Consider the following 16,997-nt stretch of genomic DNA (forward strand, 5'->3'; position numbering starts at 1 on the left):
TAGGGGAGGTGTGGATAGTGACCTGTGCTTGCACACAGGCTCCTTGGTGGCTGCACCAGCAGCCCGAGCATCTCATGCCCGTCTCTGGTGTCTGAGCTGATAACCACAGCTCATGCCCATCTCTGGAACTTCTTTAGGCGGTGCTCTGAATCCCCTCTCCTCGTGCACCCCAAAACAATGGTCTCTTGCCTCTTAGGTAGTTCCAGACTTTTTTCCTGGCTACCTGTGGTGCACTAGCCCCCTTCAGGCTGTGTTCATGAAGCCAACCCCAGTCCTCTCCCAGGGATCTGACCTCCGAAGCCCATGCCTCAGCCCCCAGCCTTCACCCACCCCGGCGGGTGAGCAGATAAGCCTCTTGGACTGTCACCAGCACTCACATGCTGGTTGGCACTGATCCTGCGTGCAGGAATCTCTCTGCTTTGCCCTCTGCACTCCTGTTGCTGAGTTCTCCTCTGTGGTTCTGAAGCTTCCCCCCACCCCAACCCCTGTCTCTGCCAGTGAAGGGGCTTCCTAGTGTGTGGAAAACTTTCCTCCTTCACGGTTTCCTCCCCATGGTGCAGGTCTCATCCCTATTCTTTTGTCTCTGTTTTTTCCTTTTGCTTTTGCCCTACCCAGGTATGTGAGGAGTTTCTTGCCTTTTGGGAAGTCTGAGATCTTCTTTTAGCATTCAGTAGGTGTTCTCTAGGAGTTGTTCCATATGTAGATGTATTTCTGATGTATTTATGAGGAAGAAGGTGATCTCCATGTGTTACTCCTCTGCCATCTTGAAGGTCCCCCACCAATTTATTTATTATCTGACTCCTTCCACTAGAATGTAAGCTGCTATATCCCAGGGATCTGTGCAGTGCCACTGCCTCTTCTAACTTTTCTGACTCTCCATCTTCAGTCCCTGCCTGACAACTGTGTTCCTTCCTCCCTCACCCACCATGTGGTCTCAATCCATGCCTTAGTTCCAGCTCTTGTCTTTCCTCATTAACCCACCATTAACTTGCTCTTTTTGGTAACCATTGAGTATATCTCCTCTTCATGTGGACGTCCTTCTAGCTTGGCCTGGAGAAATTTCAATCAGGAGAGGCCAAGTGAAATAAGCAAATGCAGCCTTAACCTGTGGTGACCTATAAGTGTATGCTAACAACAAAAAAAAATAATTCATATATCATATCAATATATTTATTATGTTCCTTATTCATCAAGGGCCATCCAAATACCCATTATGAATATTTTTCAATTATAGTCTTCCAAATGTTTCACATTGATTTTTATACTAAACTCTTATATAACTATATATATTCAAGTCTTATCACAAAACAAAAGAACACAAAATTTATTTTTTTAAAAACTTCAGTTTTGTAGTATTCTATGGCTTTTCCTTGATTTTATTAGCGTATTTTGCTTGTTTACTACAAATTGCAGCAGTTTGAGACCACGGCTTTGAAATGCACTACAGGACTGTGTAGAAGTGGGTCTATAAATCACATGACTTCATTTGTCTTGAGAACATACAGCTGTAAGATTTGTCTAAAGCAAGAATCATTAGAGCTTTAAATGCCTAGTAACAATTAAGTCTTTATTGAGCAACCTGTGATTTAAACTTACTTCTTTAACAGCGTCCATAGTCCATAAAGTGTGCTAACTCCTTGCCCGTAGGGAAATTACTTTCAATGTGTCTTCTGTTCCCTTTCACTGAATACTGTGATTCTGTCACAGAGTTACCTTGGTGTCACCTTGGTGAGCAGCCAACCTCATGATTTCAAAGGCCTATTTAGTTTTAAGGTTTCAAGTACTAAGTAGAAATGTTTATCTTTATTCCATAGAATCTAAGTATATTCCCAGCTATATAATGCTGCCCTTCTTAGTTGAAAATCGTTCTGCTGAACCATCAGCAGCAGGGTGAGTTGAGTTGCTTTTCTTGAAGAGATGATGGATTTGTACTGATCTTCTCATATCCTTTTATATAATTCCTATTTTGAAAATGGTACATATTTTCAATACTGGCTAACCAAGAAAAGGAAGATCATTTGTGGCTGGGGACCAAAGCAAGGCTAACTTTGGAGTTCATTATTTTAGGTGTTTTAGTGACCAAATTATCTGAGAGGAGAAGGGAGGGCCCAAGTGTAGAAAGAGTCCTTTTTACCAGTGTCTGGAAATTTGTCTGAGGGTGAAAAAGCATTTACTGAAAATGTAGAGAATCTCATTTTGGGGGAAAAAACATAATATGACCACATTTTTAGAAGTACATGTATTAGATGTTTAGAATTGATATTGTAAGTCATAATGTTAAATAGTAACTTAATTACTGAATATTAATTAAAACTATAGAAAGTGGGGCTTCCCTGGTGGCACAGTAGTTGAGAGTCCACCTGCCAATGCAGGGGACACGGTTTCATGCCCCGGTCTGGGAAGATCCCACATGCCGCAGAATGGCTGGGCCCGTGAGCCATGGCCGCTGAACCTGTGCATCTGGAGCCTGTGCTCTGCAACGGGAAAGGCCACAACAGCGAGAGGCCCGTGTACCGCAAAAAAAAAAAAAAAAAAAAAACCTGTAGAAAGTGATACTTATTATTTTACTTTTCATTGTTCATGAAACTTTTAAAAATAAATATATCTTCATGTTAATTCATTTGAAGCTTAAATTTCATTTCATTTGTTCCCTGTATTGAAAATAACACATTTCTATTTTCTAGGCATACAATCAAAAAATACAATTGAGACTCATATTGAGGAAATGTAGAAATGACTTTTTATATGACTATAAACCTTTCATTTCTTACTTCTCTATAGATGCCAATTAAATGGATGGCTTTGGAGTGTATACACTATAGAAAATTCACCCATCAGAGTGACGTTTGGAGCTATGGTAAATAATTCTTCCTTGTGACATAAGGCTTTTAAAACAAAAATAAACATATTAAGTTTCTTGGGTCTCTAAAATGTAATACATTAACGTCTTGGTTGAGTTGTCTACCATAATCTTTTATTTTGGTAACAAATTTTCTGATCATTTTGACAAGAAACAAAACAAAACAAAACAAAAAAACCTAGCAGTTTTAGATTAGGGACATTTTCATAGAATCTCATGGCCGTCATTTTCAACAACTCTTTTAAAACATAACTCTAAATGCAATAAATGTTTTAAAAACAAAATTTCTTATGGGAATCTATGTTCTATAGTAAAAAAAATATAGAGATTATTGTTAGAACAAAGAACAGTTATTAAAATCAGTAGGATGAGAGTAGTAAATGTGAGGGGAGAGGTAAAAGAGATGAATTCTAACTACAGCTTTAATTTTAATTTACAAACTACTTTTGGAGTAAACAGATATATTAGAGGATTATAATATGAACTGGAAATAGAGATTTGAAAATTTAGAACATTTATTTAATTGCATTTAACTCAGTTTTTGAGATGAGCTTCTTAGCCTCTGTCTGGCTATTTACAACTTATGTCCATCTAAGTATTAGTAAGAATAAATCAACACCTTTTCTAAGTTTAAATATACCATATAAAACTAGCACTTCTTACAAATAAAAAGCATTATGCTTCTTTAAATAATATGGTAGTGGTGAGACTTGAAAGCATGACACGATTTATTTTGCTCAAATTTAAGCTTAGTTTATTTATTTTTTTAGAAAGAAAATTAAGTCATTAAGTCACTAAAGAACTTATACTTCTTATCTAGAACAGTATAAATTATCTTTAAAATAATAAGACATTTCTATAAGATAGTTTTTCCTTCCACACATGTAAACCATAGGAGGTGTTAAAATTTCCACAAAGGCCTCATGTATTCTACTCAGTTTAGCAGTAGAGTGTTGTGTGTTTGAGATTTAGGCAAGTATAGAGGAATACTTGACAAAGCTTAGTTCAACTGTCAGGGCTAAATAAAAAACAAATATATCGTATATATTATTACTTTTATTATATATATCATATACATTATAAATATGAGATAGACGTTTATAGAATATGATATACATTAGCATGTACATAAGCATTTATACATTATATGGTATAGATTAGCATATATATTATATGATATAGATAGATTTACATATTTTATAAGATAGATTTAAATAATATCATATATATTTTTTTCTTTCCCTTTTTTTTTCCTACTTATATTTCCCTGAACTAAACATAGCAATCTGAAACATGACCTCTAGAATAAGTAACTATATATATACATTAAAGTAAACATTGGCAGGGCAATCACATTTTTAATAGTAAAATTTATCTTTTAGAGAAAATCCTGTTTTAAGGCTATAATGTTCATGTTGAATTGCAACATCTGAGAAGCAGTTCAGTAAAAATAGATAGATAGATAGATAGATAGATAGATGATAGATAGAATGATAGAGTGAACTCTGTTTTGAAACATAGCCCAGTTCATCAACCCATATCCATAAGGCATTTTAAGATTTTTATGATATATCATAGTTGGTTGCAAAGGCATAAAATGCAGAGAAATATACATAATCTTGTTTACAGAGAATCTTTGTGGAACATTGCCACTGGGTGCATCTTTATTTTTATAAAAATAAATATGCATTGAATATGGTTTATATCTTCAAATGATAGAATTGTAAGTTTTGAAGATGTTTCTAATTTAGCTTTCTAGAGATTGTTCTTCTATATGAAGCCATCTCTGTTTGACTCTACTTATCATCATCTCTGCAAAGATATAATTGGAATATTATTGGCAGAAGTAGGGGGTTTGATTTTTCTGCTTCAGTTTTTGTATATATGTGTTTCTGTTCATTGTATTTTCTATTAATTTGTAGTTGCTTTGTATCTGGCTTATATTAGAAGTTCTGATAGAGATGTGAGAGCATCTATTCTTTTATAATTGCAAACATAAGTTAATAAAATATTCTCATTAAATACATATTCTATAAATATGACTGACTGAATATAAATAGACAGTAATCTACTTCTTAACTTGTTCCAGCCTGCCTCATGGACACTGAGTTTTAATCATCAGTTCTATGAATCATTCTTTAATATGCAACATCAAGTAGGGTTTTATAAAGATCAAACAGTGAAATTGTGTCACTAGTTACATGTTTATATTATACCTAAGAATCATAAGATGTAAATATTAACTAAAAAAGCCAGATAATCATTAGCGATACTATTATGAAGGATAATTTGAAGTTTACGTGTACTTTTATACTTTAAAATTTGCATTTTTATTATCAGTCAATGATAACTCTTATGAGCTAAAAATTACTTCAGTTTGAATAAATAATTAATTACAGATGGCAGTGGAAAAGAAAGCATAGCCATAATTAGATTTTATATTAAAAGATACTTGTATATGCATCAATCAAAACTCACTTGCTAATACTATTGTGCCCACATAGCTATTTCTGAACTAACAACCTGTATCCTTAAGAAAACTATACCTTTTAAATTATATAATTATTAGATTATAAAGAAGAGATCTGTATTGTGTATGTTATTGCTCAAATCAGAGTCATTATTCTTTTCAAATGTGACTATTTGCATGCTAGTATTTAGAGTATTTGCTTTTACTGAGGAAATCAGTGTTCTAGTGATCCAAGAAACCATTCTTATTGTCTAAGGAATAGACTATTATTGATTCACTTCAATTTTGGAAAGCTCACTTTACACGTATTTTATCTTACATATGGATCATTCTTGAGTCAGTCTCTCATATGTGCTAAAGAAATTAATCTGTTTTACTCCACTCGTTCTCTTTGTGTTAGTTAAAAAGAAAAGCACAATTATTTACTATAACATAAGTAATCGTTCTGGAACCCCAGTTTGGCCTTTAGGGCTTTTAATAGTAAAGATGCTAATTTCAAAATTACTCAATATCAGATTTTACCTAATCATATTTATTTGGTACTGAGTACACATGTGTATAGTAAATAAATTGTTTTATAGGCTCTAATGTGGTGAAACAAATTGGGTCAACAATCATTAACATTACTTATAAGTAGAAATGGGGAACAGATTCTGCCCACTCTGAAATTGTCTCCACTACCCATTAAAAATTTCAAGACAATGATAAGATAATTAAATTTCCCACAAAGATTTTGTCATTGGGCTTCTTGTATGGACATAGGAATCTGAAGAGTCTTTCTTTAGACTATTTCTAATTTCCCTCTAAGAAGCATTCTTTTGCCACAGGCATATTGCTGGTTTCTTCAAAGTATATTGTTAACTTGCTTATGTAAGAATTTGATCTCCCTTTTAGGAGTCACTATATGGGAACTGATGACCTTTGGAGGAAAACCCTATGATGGAATTCCAACCAGAGAAATCCCCGATTTGTTAGAGAAAGGAGAACGTTTGCCCCAGCCTCCCATCTGCACTATTGATGTTTATATGGTCATGGTCAAATGTAAGATTGCAAAATTATGTTATCATCCTCATCATCATTCTTAGTAATTAATCAACCTGCACAGTTTTTCTGTATATTGAAAAATATAAAAGTTTACAGATAATTGTGAAAAGGAGCATGTAAACCCATGTTTGTTGTGATTCTTGTTAATATGAAGCAATATCATGCTTTCATGCTATGAAGTCAACATTGTATGATTCTTACATTTCTTATTTATTTCACTTTGATTCTTATCATTTCCATGACAATAAAACTGTTTCTCATAAAAAGATGTCATTAATCACAATAATGTTAATATTCTTTAAAGGAAAAAAGCAGACTAAATAAATGATCTACACATAAAGAAAAAAGCTTGAAACTAATAGTTTAAAAAAATGAATTAAATGGAAATAGATTTACCAGTTTCAGTCAAGAGAAAATTAGCAAGGCAAAATGGGAAGTGGAAAGACATGAATCTACATTGAACTACAAAGATTATGAATGTTTACTTTCTTTCAATTTGATCATTTGTTTACATCTAACTCTCTTACTTTTCTTTCTCCCTTCTATGCCCCAGACACATATGTGTTATAAATGTATTTTGGAAGCCTAGACTCTTAATTTAAATAGAATTAGGGAAGTCTCTGGAGTTTCTGACTTAATTTAAATGAGATTAGCATTCAGCAATCTTTCTTGTGTAATGAGAGGTTTTCCCCTTTTGATTTACACAGGGTTAGCAAAGAAACAAACTGGTGAAGGTGAATAAGCATCTTATTAATAAGAGACTTCGGACAGGTCTACTCAGATTTATACTCATGACATGTGTGATACATTCTGACAGTGAGGGAAGAAATAAAAAATGTGCTTTTCACTTCAGGTCAGCATGCCCTTTTCTCTAAGTGTAGTTCTGTTTACTCAATATTTAGTTAGAAATAAAATGATACCTCACTGAGAATTTAACCTTTTCTGGTTCCAATAGAGTCCCAGAAACATTTATTTTCTCATTAACATGTTGGTGTCAACAGCATTTTTTTGGGGGGGTTACATATAAACTATAGAGCATTTGAGCTTTGTTAGGAGAGAAAAAAATCAAATAATTTTAATGATACATAAAATGACACCCAAACACTTCCCATAACAAGAATAAAAATTGAACTCACAGAAAAGAGGAAACAAGTTTTATAGCTTTATTGGGTCAAACATTGTTTGGTAGCCAGCTATGGAAGAAAGTTTAAAAACATACATGTATTACATAATTTGATCCCATAAATAGCATGAGATGATTTATATACTTCATTTAGATACTCTGATGAATAATAAAAAATCAGGAAAACATCTTGCCTAATAGCGATTTTTACCTTGCTTTTAGGAGTTTTAATATCTAAGATAAGGGTCATTTGGCAGTGAAATCAAGGAAAGCTTGGTGTCTTTATTCTTGTCATTTCATCAGTTAAAGAGAGCCTGGGGAATTAAGGCTCTTAATACATAACTTGATAAATTGCTGATAGTATTTTATGCTGGAAAGGTTAGTACTAAGATAAGCTAATGACTGTTTCTGAACAAACATTACCAATCACTTTACATTAGTTTTTTTTTTTCCTCCAGGAAAAAAGTAGCATAAGAAAGTTGCTTTCAATTCCTTTTTTCCCCATTTTGCCAGTATACAGCATTGTAACCAAAGTTTTTATTCCATGTCACTCCTGATATAAAATGATAAATTATATTCCAATCACCTTTTCTATACTCATCAAAGAAAAATATTTTTTTTTTATTTTTAAGTTCTCTTCACACCTATGGAAAAAAGATCTGAGATTCTGTAAATTCCCATGGTTAGCCTAGGTTATGTTTTCTATGATGAAAAATTAATTTTAAGTTATATCAACAAAATAAAAAGCTTGTGTTATTCTATAATATGTTACATTTAGTTATGAATGTCAGCAAACTGATTGAGATAGAATCTCACCTATTGGATTGTTTCTTTCATTAGCTTTCTTTGTTTTTCAGATCATTTTTATTTAAATGATATTTTTCAAACAGCCTTTATTTTCATAAACTTATGGATATAGTGACTCTTTTATTGCATGTGAATTTCTAGGTTGGATGATTGATGCTGACAGTAGACCTAAATTTAAGGAACTGGCTGCTGAATTTTCGAGGATGGCTCGAGACCCTCAAAGATACCTAGTTATTCAGGTTTGTACATTTGACTTAGATTTTTGAGAATATCCCAATGACAAACCCACTACAAAACAGTAGTAATATCTGGACTTTGAAACTATGGATATCACCATTCACAAATTAATTAATTAGCTAAGCAAAATATCATGTGAAATGACTTTTACTTGATGTCAGAATCACTTGTAAGCATCTTCCCTTAGTACTTAAGTGCCTCTACTGTTGAACTGCCAGATAATTATGATTATTCATGTACATAAAAAGGCGTTTATCCTCAGACAAGCCTTGTGGTACTCTGCTAGTCATGTTCATTGTTATAATTGTCTCTTCTTGGAATAAAAGGAAGATGGATTTTTGTTTTAATCGTGTCCATGTTTGAAGGCAGTGAACTAAAAGTTTCAATATATTGACATTTAATTTCCTAGAAAAATATTTTAAAATATATTTTTTTTTTGCGCTACGCGGGCCTCTCACTGTTGTGGCCTCTCCAGCTGTGGAGCACAGGCTCCGGACGTGCAGGCTCAGCGGCCATGGCTCACGGGCCCAGCCGTTCCGCGGCACGTGGGATTTTCCCGGACCGGGCCACGAACCCGTGTCCCCTGCATCGGCAGGCGGACTCTCAACCACTGTGCCACCTGGGAAGCCCCTAAAATATGTTTTTTCTTTCTTTTGGGAGGTATGCAGTGTTCAAGTAATAACTCAGATTCAGTTGAATTAATGTACAAAAAGAAAATAATAGACCAAAAGAACATTTTATATGTAACACTAGAAAAAATGGATTTGATCATTTAAAAGTTGTAATAGGGCTTCCCTGGTGGCACAGTGGTTGAGAGTCCGCCTGCCGATACAGGGGACACGGGTTCGTGCCCCAGTCTGGGAAGATCCCACATGCCGCGGAGCGGCTGGGCCCGTGAGCCATGGCTACTGAGCCTGCGCGTCCGGAGCCTGTGCTCCGCAACGGGAGAGGCCACAACAGTGAGAGGCACGCATAGCGAAAAAAAAAAAAAAAAAAAAAAGTTGTAATATATTTCTTTATGATTATTTTACCTAAACCATAAACAAGTGGACCTTGGATAACACTGAGTTAAGATTCCTCAATAAAACAAGGTAGTGTTTATCTTCATATCAATAGTCTGACATGAGGAAAAGAGTCAGATTTTAGCAGATAATGATTTCTAGCTAACTTTTTCCCTAATTAACTTTAATTTTAAAAAGTTTACAAAAATATCACAAAACAAATTTTAAAATTCTACTTAAGAAATAGATGAGGTAAGAGTATAACTATTGTTTTGGTGTTTCTCCCACTCCCTTTATGTTATTTGCCACCAGTGCTGCAATTTTGAATGTTAACACTTTAACAATATTATGCTATAGAGCAAACCATGGATCCAATGTATCCTGATAGGTCTACACTGTCAAACCAACCAAGTATAATAAAAATTGATAAGTCAATTGCTCTTTCTTTATTATATGCTCTTAAAGTCACAGCTCAAATGCCATCTTGACAATGAAACCCACCATTATTCTCAGATCTGAAATGGTTTATGTCTCTCTCAAAATAGCCATAGCATTCTGCTTTATTCATCTCTAATGGCATTTATCACATTCTTCTTGTATTAAATGTTTTTATCTTACTGTGTCATATCTAAGTATGTTATAGGCTTCTATATGGCTGGTAATTGTGATAAATAATTATTTTGTTTAATGAGTGCATGAATTTGCAACCATTTTGATATTACATAAATTTACTACAAAGTTCACATATTTAAAATGAAGGAAAGAAACATTTCTGTGTGTATATCTGATGGGCAATTTTTTAGGGTGATGATCGTATGAAGCTTCCCAGTCCAAACGACAGCAAGTTCTTTCAGAATCTCTTGGATGAAGAGGATTTAGAAGACATGATGGATGCTGAGGAATATCTGGTCCCTCAGGCTTTCAACATCCCACCTCCTGTCTATACTTCCAGAGCAAGAATCGACTCAAATAGGGTAAGAAATAATTATATACCACCTCTCATATTATTTCTGAGAAACAAAGTCATGGAAATACATTGTAAGTACTAAAATTACCAAATAAATTATGTAGCTCAAATCAGTGTGATTCTTAAATCAAAAGCAAGTTATACCAACAAAAGATATGCCAGGCTTGCCATATATAGCCATACCTTAATTTTGGAAGGTAAGCATGGGCAATACAACATGCACTCTGCAATATCTTCAAGATTTCAAAAGGAGAAACTTTTCTTCATCTTAAGTCAGTTAAAAAAAACCCTTAATTTTTGAAAATCTACAACAAATTCAAAGTAATAAATCTGTACATGTTTGTATATAAATGAAAATTCTTCCCAAGATAGGCTCTCTACTTTTTTTCTCAATAAAATGATATGACTTATTAGTCAAGAGACAATACAAGTACAACTCTTTTTAATTCATTTAAGAGACATTAAATATCTTCTGTCAAGTTGAAGTAGAAACAGAACAGTGTGCAATCCTTTGGACTAAATCAATAATAATGGGAGGGCTTCTGAATCATTTCTAAGACGCAGATTTAACTTTAGAGAGAAGCTTCTGAAACGAGTTTCCATTTCATTTTAAATATTAAGCCCACTCTATATGAATACCATTCTTTCTCTGAAAACTGTCAATCCATGTATTCATTCATTTGTTTATTTTTGAAAATTAATTCATCATTCATTCAACATTTACTTATTTATTTACTTTTTGATAGAGTCGGCATTTATTAAGTGCCTAACATATTCCAGGCCTTTTTTTTTTAATAGATCTTTATTGGAATATAATTGCTTCACAATACCGTGTTAGTTTCTGTTGTACAACAAAGTGAATCAGCCATATGCATACATATATCCACATATCCCCTCCCTCTTGAGCCTCCCTCCCACCCTCCCTATCAAACCTCTCTAGGTCATCACAAAGCACCTAGCTGGTCTCCCTGTGCTATGCGGCTGCTTCCCACTAGGTAACTATTTTATATTCGGTAGTGTATATGTGTCGATGCTACTCTCACTTCGCCCTAGCTTTGCACTCCCCCACCACGGCCTCAAGTCCACACTCTATGTCTACGTCTTTATTCCTGCCCTGCCACTAGGTTCATCATTACCACTTTTCTTTTCTTTTTTTTTTTTTTTTTTAGATTCCATATATATGTGTTAGCATATGGTATTTGTTTTTCTTTTTCTGACTTACTTCACTCTGTATGACAGACTCTAGGTCCATCCAACTCACTACAAATAACTCAATTTCGTTTCTTTTTATGGCTGAGTAATATTCCATTGTATATATGTGCCACATCTTCTTAATCCATTCATCGGTCGATGGACATTTAGGTTGGTTCCATGTCCTGGCTAATGTAAATAATGCTTCAGTGAACATTGGGGTACATGTCTCTTTTTGAATTATGGTTTTCTCAGGCTATATGCCCAGTAGTGGGATTGATGGGTTATATGGTAGTTCTATTTTTAGTTTTTTAAGGAACCTCCTTACTGTTCTCCATAGTGGTTGTATCAATTTACATTCCCACCAACAGTGCAGGAGGGTTCCTTTTTCACAACACCTTTTCCAGCATTTATTGTTTCTAGATTTTTTGGTAATAGCCATTCTGATCATTGTGTCGTGATACTTCATTGTAGTTTTAATTTGCATTTCTCTAATGATTAGTGATGTTGAGCATCTTTTCATGTGCCTCTTGGCCATATATATGTCTTCTTTGGTGAAATACCTATTTAGGCCTTCTGCCCATTTTTTAATTGAATTGTTTGTTTTCTTAATATTGAGCTCCATGAGTTGTTTGTATATTTTGGAGATTAATCCTTTGTCCTTTGTTTCTTTTTTTTTTTCTTTTTTTTTTTTTTTTTTGTGGTGCGCGGGTCTCTCACTGTTGTGACCTCTCCCGTTGTGGAGCACAGGCTCCAGACGCACAGGCTCAGCAGCCATGGCTCACGGGTCCAGCTGTTCCATGGCATGTGGGATCTTCCTGGACCGGGGCATGAACCCGTGTCCCCTGCATCAGCAGGCAGACTCTCAACCACTGCGCCACCAGGGAAGCCCCGTTGTTTCATTTGTAACAATAATTTGTTTCACTTCTTCCCAGCCACTTCAATAAGTGGTGCTGGGAAAACTAGGCAGCTACATGTAAAAGAATGAAATTAGAACACTACCTAACACCATAAACAAAAGTAACCTCCAAATGGATTAAAGACTTAAATGTAAGACCAGACACTATAAAACTCTTAGAGGAAAACATAGGAAAAACTCTCTGACATAAACCCCAGCAAGATCTTTTTTGACCTACCTCCTAGGATAATGAAAATAAAAACAAAAGTAAACAAATGAAACCAATTAAATTTAAAACCTTTTGCACAGCAAAGGAAACCATAAACATTCAACATTTATTGAGTACCTCTGCATGTAAGCCATTATTAAACATGAGATTCAAATATTTTGACATAACTACTACTTTCAAGATGTACCAAGTTTAACAAAAGACTCACGCAGATACAAAGACAGAGTGTAGCATGACAGTGTTATAATCAAGTATTCATTAGCCATTATGGAACATAGAGAAGCCTGTAATCAATTTCTTCAATTGAAAAGACATAAACGTGAGGCTTAATGTTTTCTAGAAAGCAATTCTTTTCTCTTGGTCTCCTCCTTCCTCTAAGAACATTGTCGTAGCTCATGGAACAAACAGCATCCTCTTCGTCTTGACCATCGGCATAAGAAAACTTTCAATTTGCTGCTCATTCTCTAAAACAAAGTAATTTGCTTTGTTTCAAACTGAGAGCAATGATAAACCTAGTGTTTACTATGTGTCAACACATATATATTGTCTCTTAATACTTACAACAATCCCATGAAGTTCTGTTATCATTATTTCCATTTACAAATGAAGAAACTTGTCACAAAGTTAAGTGACTTGAATGGCTAAAGGTGACTCACATGGCCAATGGAAGAGCCGGATCTGTCTGTCTGTACTACACATACTGTTGCTTCACAGTGATTAGAACATGTTATTTTCAATATGCTTGCTTTTCTTGGCATCAGCCTCAACCTCTGAGATACATGTGGTTTGGGAAACTCCCTAGGTTTTTTCTTGTAAAATGAATCTCCCAACCTGCCCTATACTTTTTGCCCACCTACCCCCATTTAGAAGGTCTGGTATAGAAAGAGGTAAAGATAGAGACCTCAAGTAATTTCTCATTCATATGAAAAATATGTCTTGTAGCTCAGTGGAGAGGAGATAGAACTAAAAATTTTAAAAGTTATATCAACTGATAGGTATTGAGCATCAGTGTTTTGTTTATGGCAAGGCAAAACATCTTTAAGGTGTGTAAAAGAGGCACCAATTTCTTCTCTGTACACTTAGCAAAATGGTCAAATCATAACTTTGACATTTATAATTTTATGTGACAAATTCATTACCTTTATTAAAACAGGGAAATTTCAAGAAAATAGTTTCATTCCTTAACATGAAATGTTATAAAGGCCAAGGGCTTGAATCTTTTCCTTTTTATAAGGATTCTCAAATTCTAACTTTTCTGTTCATCTTAATTTATGCTCAGTGCAAGAAATTCATAGTAAAAGTTTGAGTTAACTGAATGGAATTAGTAAGATAAAGTAGAAACCACATGAGAAATTATTTGTCCTTTAGTCATCATTTCTTATTCCAGTTATTATTTAAACAATGTTATCCGTATATTTCCTTTTACTTTTTCAGGTCTTTGTTAAAGGAATTTTTCTTAAATATCATTTTATTTTCAGGCATTAAAAACCCTTATTATTCATCTATATTTTTCTTTTTTTTTTTCTGTCTGGCTTTATGTAACTTGTATGGTAATTTCTAATATGTGCAAATGCTGTTTTCCCCCCTTCTTTCCTATAAAGCTAATTTGTATTATTTTATAGTTAGAAAATGTTACTTCAATTTTAGGTTCTGTGACCAACTTATGTGGTAAGGGAACATTTTAAAGTGAATTTTAATCAAAGGAGTTTTGAGCATATTTGTTGGACTTTGAAATCAAAAAGTAATTCAGTTTTTATATATAGACTCCCCTGCTCACTAGCTGAAAGGCTTAAAGTTCTGAATATCTTTACAACTTTGCTTCTTAATTTGTAAAATAAACACAATAGTACGTATATGATTGTTAGGCAATTAACTTAAAAAAATTGTAGATTATCTGAAATGCTAGGCAAATCAATACTTATTCCCTTCTTTTAGAATCACCCAAATTACATTTTTACTTGTTTCCTTGTCAATATCATAAACAATTATATTCTTTTATGAAGTTTTCTACACATTGTCTATGAAAAACATGTTGATGCAAATCACTGCTTGACAAGCAAATTATTTCTGCGGATGTCTTCTTATAGAAAATAAGTTATGGAGGTTATTTTTATTATGCTTTTCATTATTTCAAATTCTATATATATTTTGATAAATTATAACCTTAAAGCAGTGAGTCAACTAAAAATACAATGTGGATTTTTATCCAGCAAATTGCCGGATACAAAAGCAAGTAATGCTAGAAAACATTCATCTAATTTATATCTATTGTTGTTATTATTGTTAGATATCCTTTTAATATTATCTCAAAAACTTTACCAAAATAATATACCAAAAGCACTTACTTTAACATGATGTAGAATAGGAAAACATGAGAAGCTATCTAAACTTCTGCAAACTTCAGTTCTCTGTATCTGTAAAATGGGGATGAAAAAATTCCTCATAGAATATTGTGATGGTTGAATTTCTAATATATCTAAGCATGTTGTCCATTGATGGATGTACAGTGGGTGTTTGATAGTGTTGAAATAAATAAGATCATCTATTTATTCAGAGCTATTTATTCAGGTCTATTTATTCAGAGTTTACTATAACAAGGGAGTCAACCACTGTCACTTGTGTTTTGGGAGAGACTCAAGGGCAGACGGAAGAATGGGAAACATTTACAGTGGAGAAAAAGGAAGGCTTCAGGAATGGCCTGATTGGAGGCTATTGGCATAGGGAATCTAAAAGAGGGCTAACTAGAAGCAGAGCATCCTATGGGTTAGGTGTACATATTTGGCTTTCTCTGGTTGGCTCTAAGGTGAAAGTGGTGACAAAAATTAGGGAAGTTGCTAGTTATTAATCAAATTCTGGTCACTTAGGGCCAATTGTTAACAGAAGTTATTGTTTAGCTTCCTGGATTGCTATTAAAGGTAACAATCAGGCTTCCTGAAAGTCCGATTTATAAGTCAACTGCATTCCTGAGCTGTTTATTTTAGCTATGGTTTTCTGGGCAGGTTGCTGTGTGATTTAGACTACTGATTTCATATATGATCCAGCCATTGTCTGTTTGTATATTCAGTCTATCAAGAGGTTTTAGGTTCCCTTGCAGCCTTTCTTTTCTCTTGACATATTTATTTAAATGCATACTGCCTTACATTTTCAACTAAGTGTTCAGTACGATTTTGGAATTTCTGCACGGATTATTTTTCTGTTAATATGGATACGTTTTGTCTCTTTCTTTTGAGTTACCCATATTTATGTTTGTTTAGTATAATGAGATGTATATTAAATGCAACTGCAATGAATAAGAATGGCTAATACGTTGATGCAGCTAAAGATATTTTAGCTTTAATGATATTAGAAAGTTGAATTTAATGTAAAAGCTTCAGTGCATTTTTATAGAGGAGAACATGTTTCAATTGTTGCAGGATCATTCAGTCATTTGTGGTGAGTAGTTTTAAAGATTAAGTGTCCTACCTCTTTCAGAAAACATCAACAAACACATCAAGTATCCAGGCCAGGGGAAGACAGAGGAACTGTCTTCCTCTGTAGCTGCTCCACATTGGTAGAGCAGGTGATCCACAATGGATCTATCATTACAATTTAAAGTTTTCTCCACTTCTTTCCAATCTGCTAAGAAATAACCCTATTAACAGATTTGCATTTTTCCTCTTCTTTGTCCTTTCTCTTCTAGGATGGGTATATAAATGAATTGAAAAACTGGACAAAGTATAGGCAGGAAAAGTGAAGGGTGAAGAAAGAAAAAGGGGTTTGGTATTTCACAAATTTGATCAGCTTCTAAATAATTGAATATAGGCTGAATATTCGACTGCTCAGAAAATATAATTCTGTATACTTTATTTTATACCTCTATCACTTTGCAATCAGTTAAGATTTCATAACTTTGATAAAGATATTTTAGCAAGGGTTTTAACATATATTGTAATGATTTTTGAGAGTTTTACTAATCTATAGGAAAGAAATAAAAATAAAGAAAGAAAGGAAGAAGAAAGAAAGAAAGAAAGAAAGAAAGAAAGAAAGAAAGAAAGAAAAACAAAGAAAGGAAGGAAAAAAGGGAGGAAGGAAGGAAGGAAAGAAGGAAGGAAGAAGGAAAGAGAAATATAAGACACATTTGGCCTCCCCTGTAGGATATATGATCTTGTGCTATGTATGCTTCCTAATGAT

At 33.9% G+C, this 16,997-nt stretch overlaps 1 protein-coding gene across 2 annotated transcripts in view; it reads left to right on the forward strand.

Moving 5' to 3' along the window:
* ERBB4 (erb-b2 receptor tyrosine kinase 4) overlaps window positions 1–16,997 on the forward strand; it is a gene marked incomplete at both ends in the record, with an annotated part of 1,160,630 nt that overhangs the window by 1,116,547 nt on the left and 27,086 nt on the right. For both annotated transcript variants that reach the window (XM_079710036.1, XM_079710037.1), the window contains 4 exons: window positions 2,782–2,857; window positions 6,225–6,371; window positions 8,446–8,543; window positions 10,346–10,516. In XM_079710036.1, the coding sequence (XP_079566162.1) occupies window positions 2,782–2,857; window positions 6,225–6,371; window positions 8,446–8,543; window positions 10,346–10,516 (492 nt within the window). The remainder of the gene's footprint in view (window positions 1–2,781; window positions 2,858–6,224; window positions 6,372–8,445; window positions 8,544–10,345; window positions 10,517–16,997) is intronic.

This window comes from Hyperoodon ampullatus (assembly GCF_949752795.1).
Source record: "Hyperoodon ampullatus genome assembly, chromosome: 8".
NCBI classification, from domain to species: Eukaryota; Metazoa; Chordata; class Mammalia; order Artiodactyla; family Ziphiidae; genus Hyperoodon; species Hyperoodon ampullatus.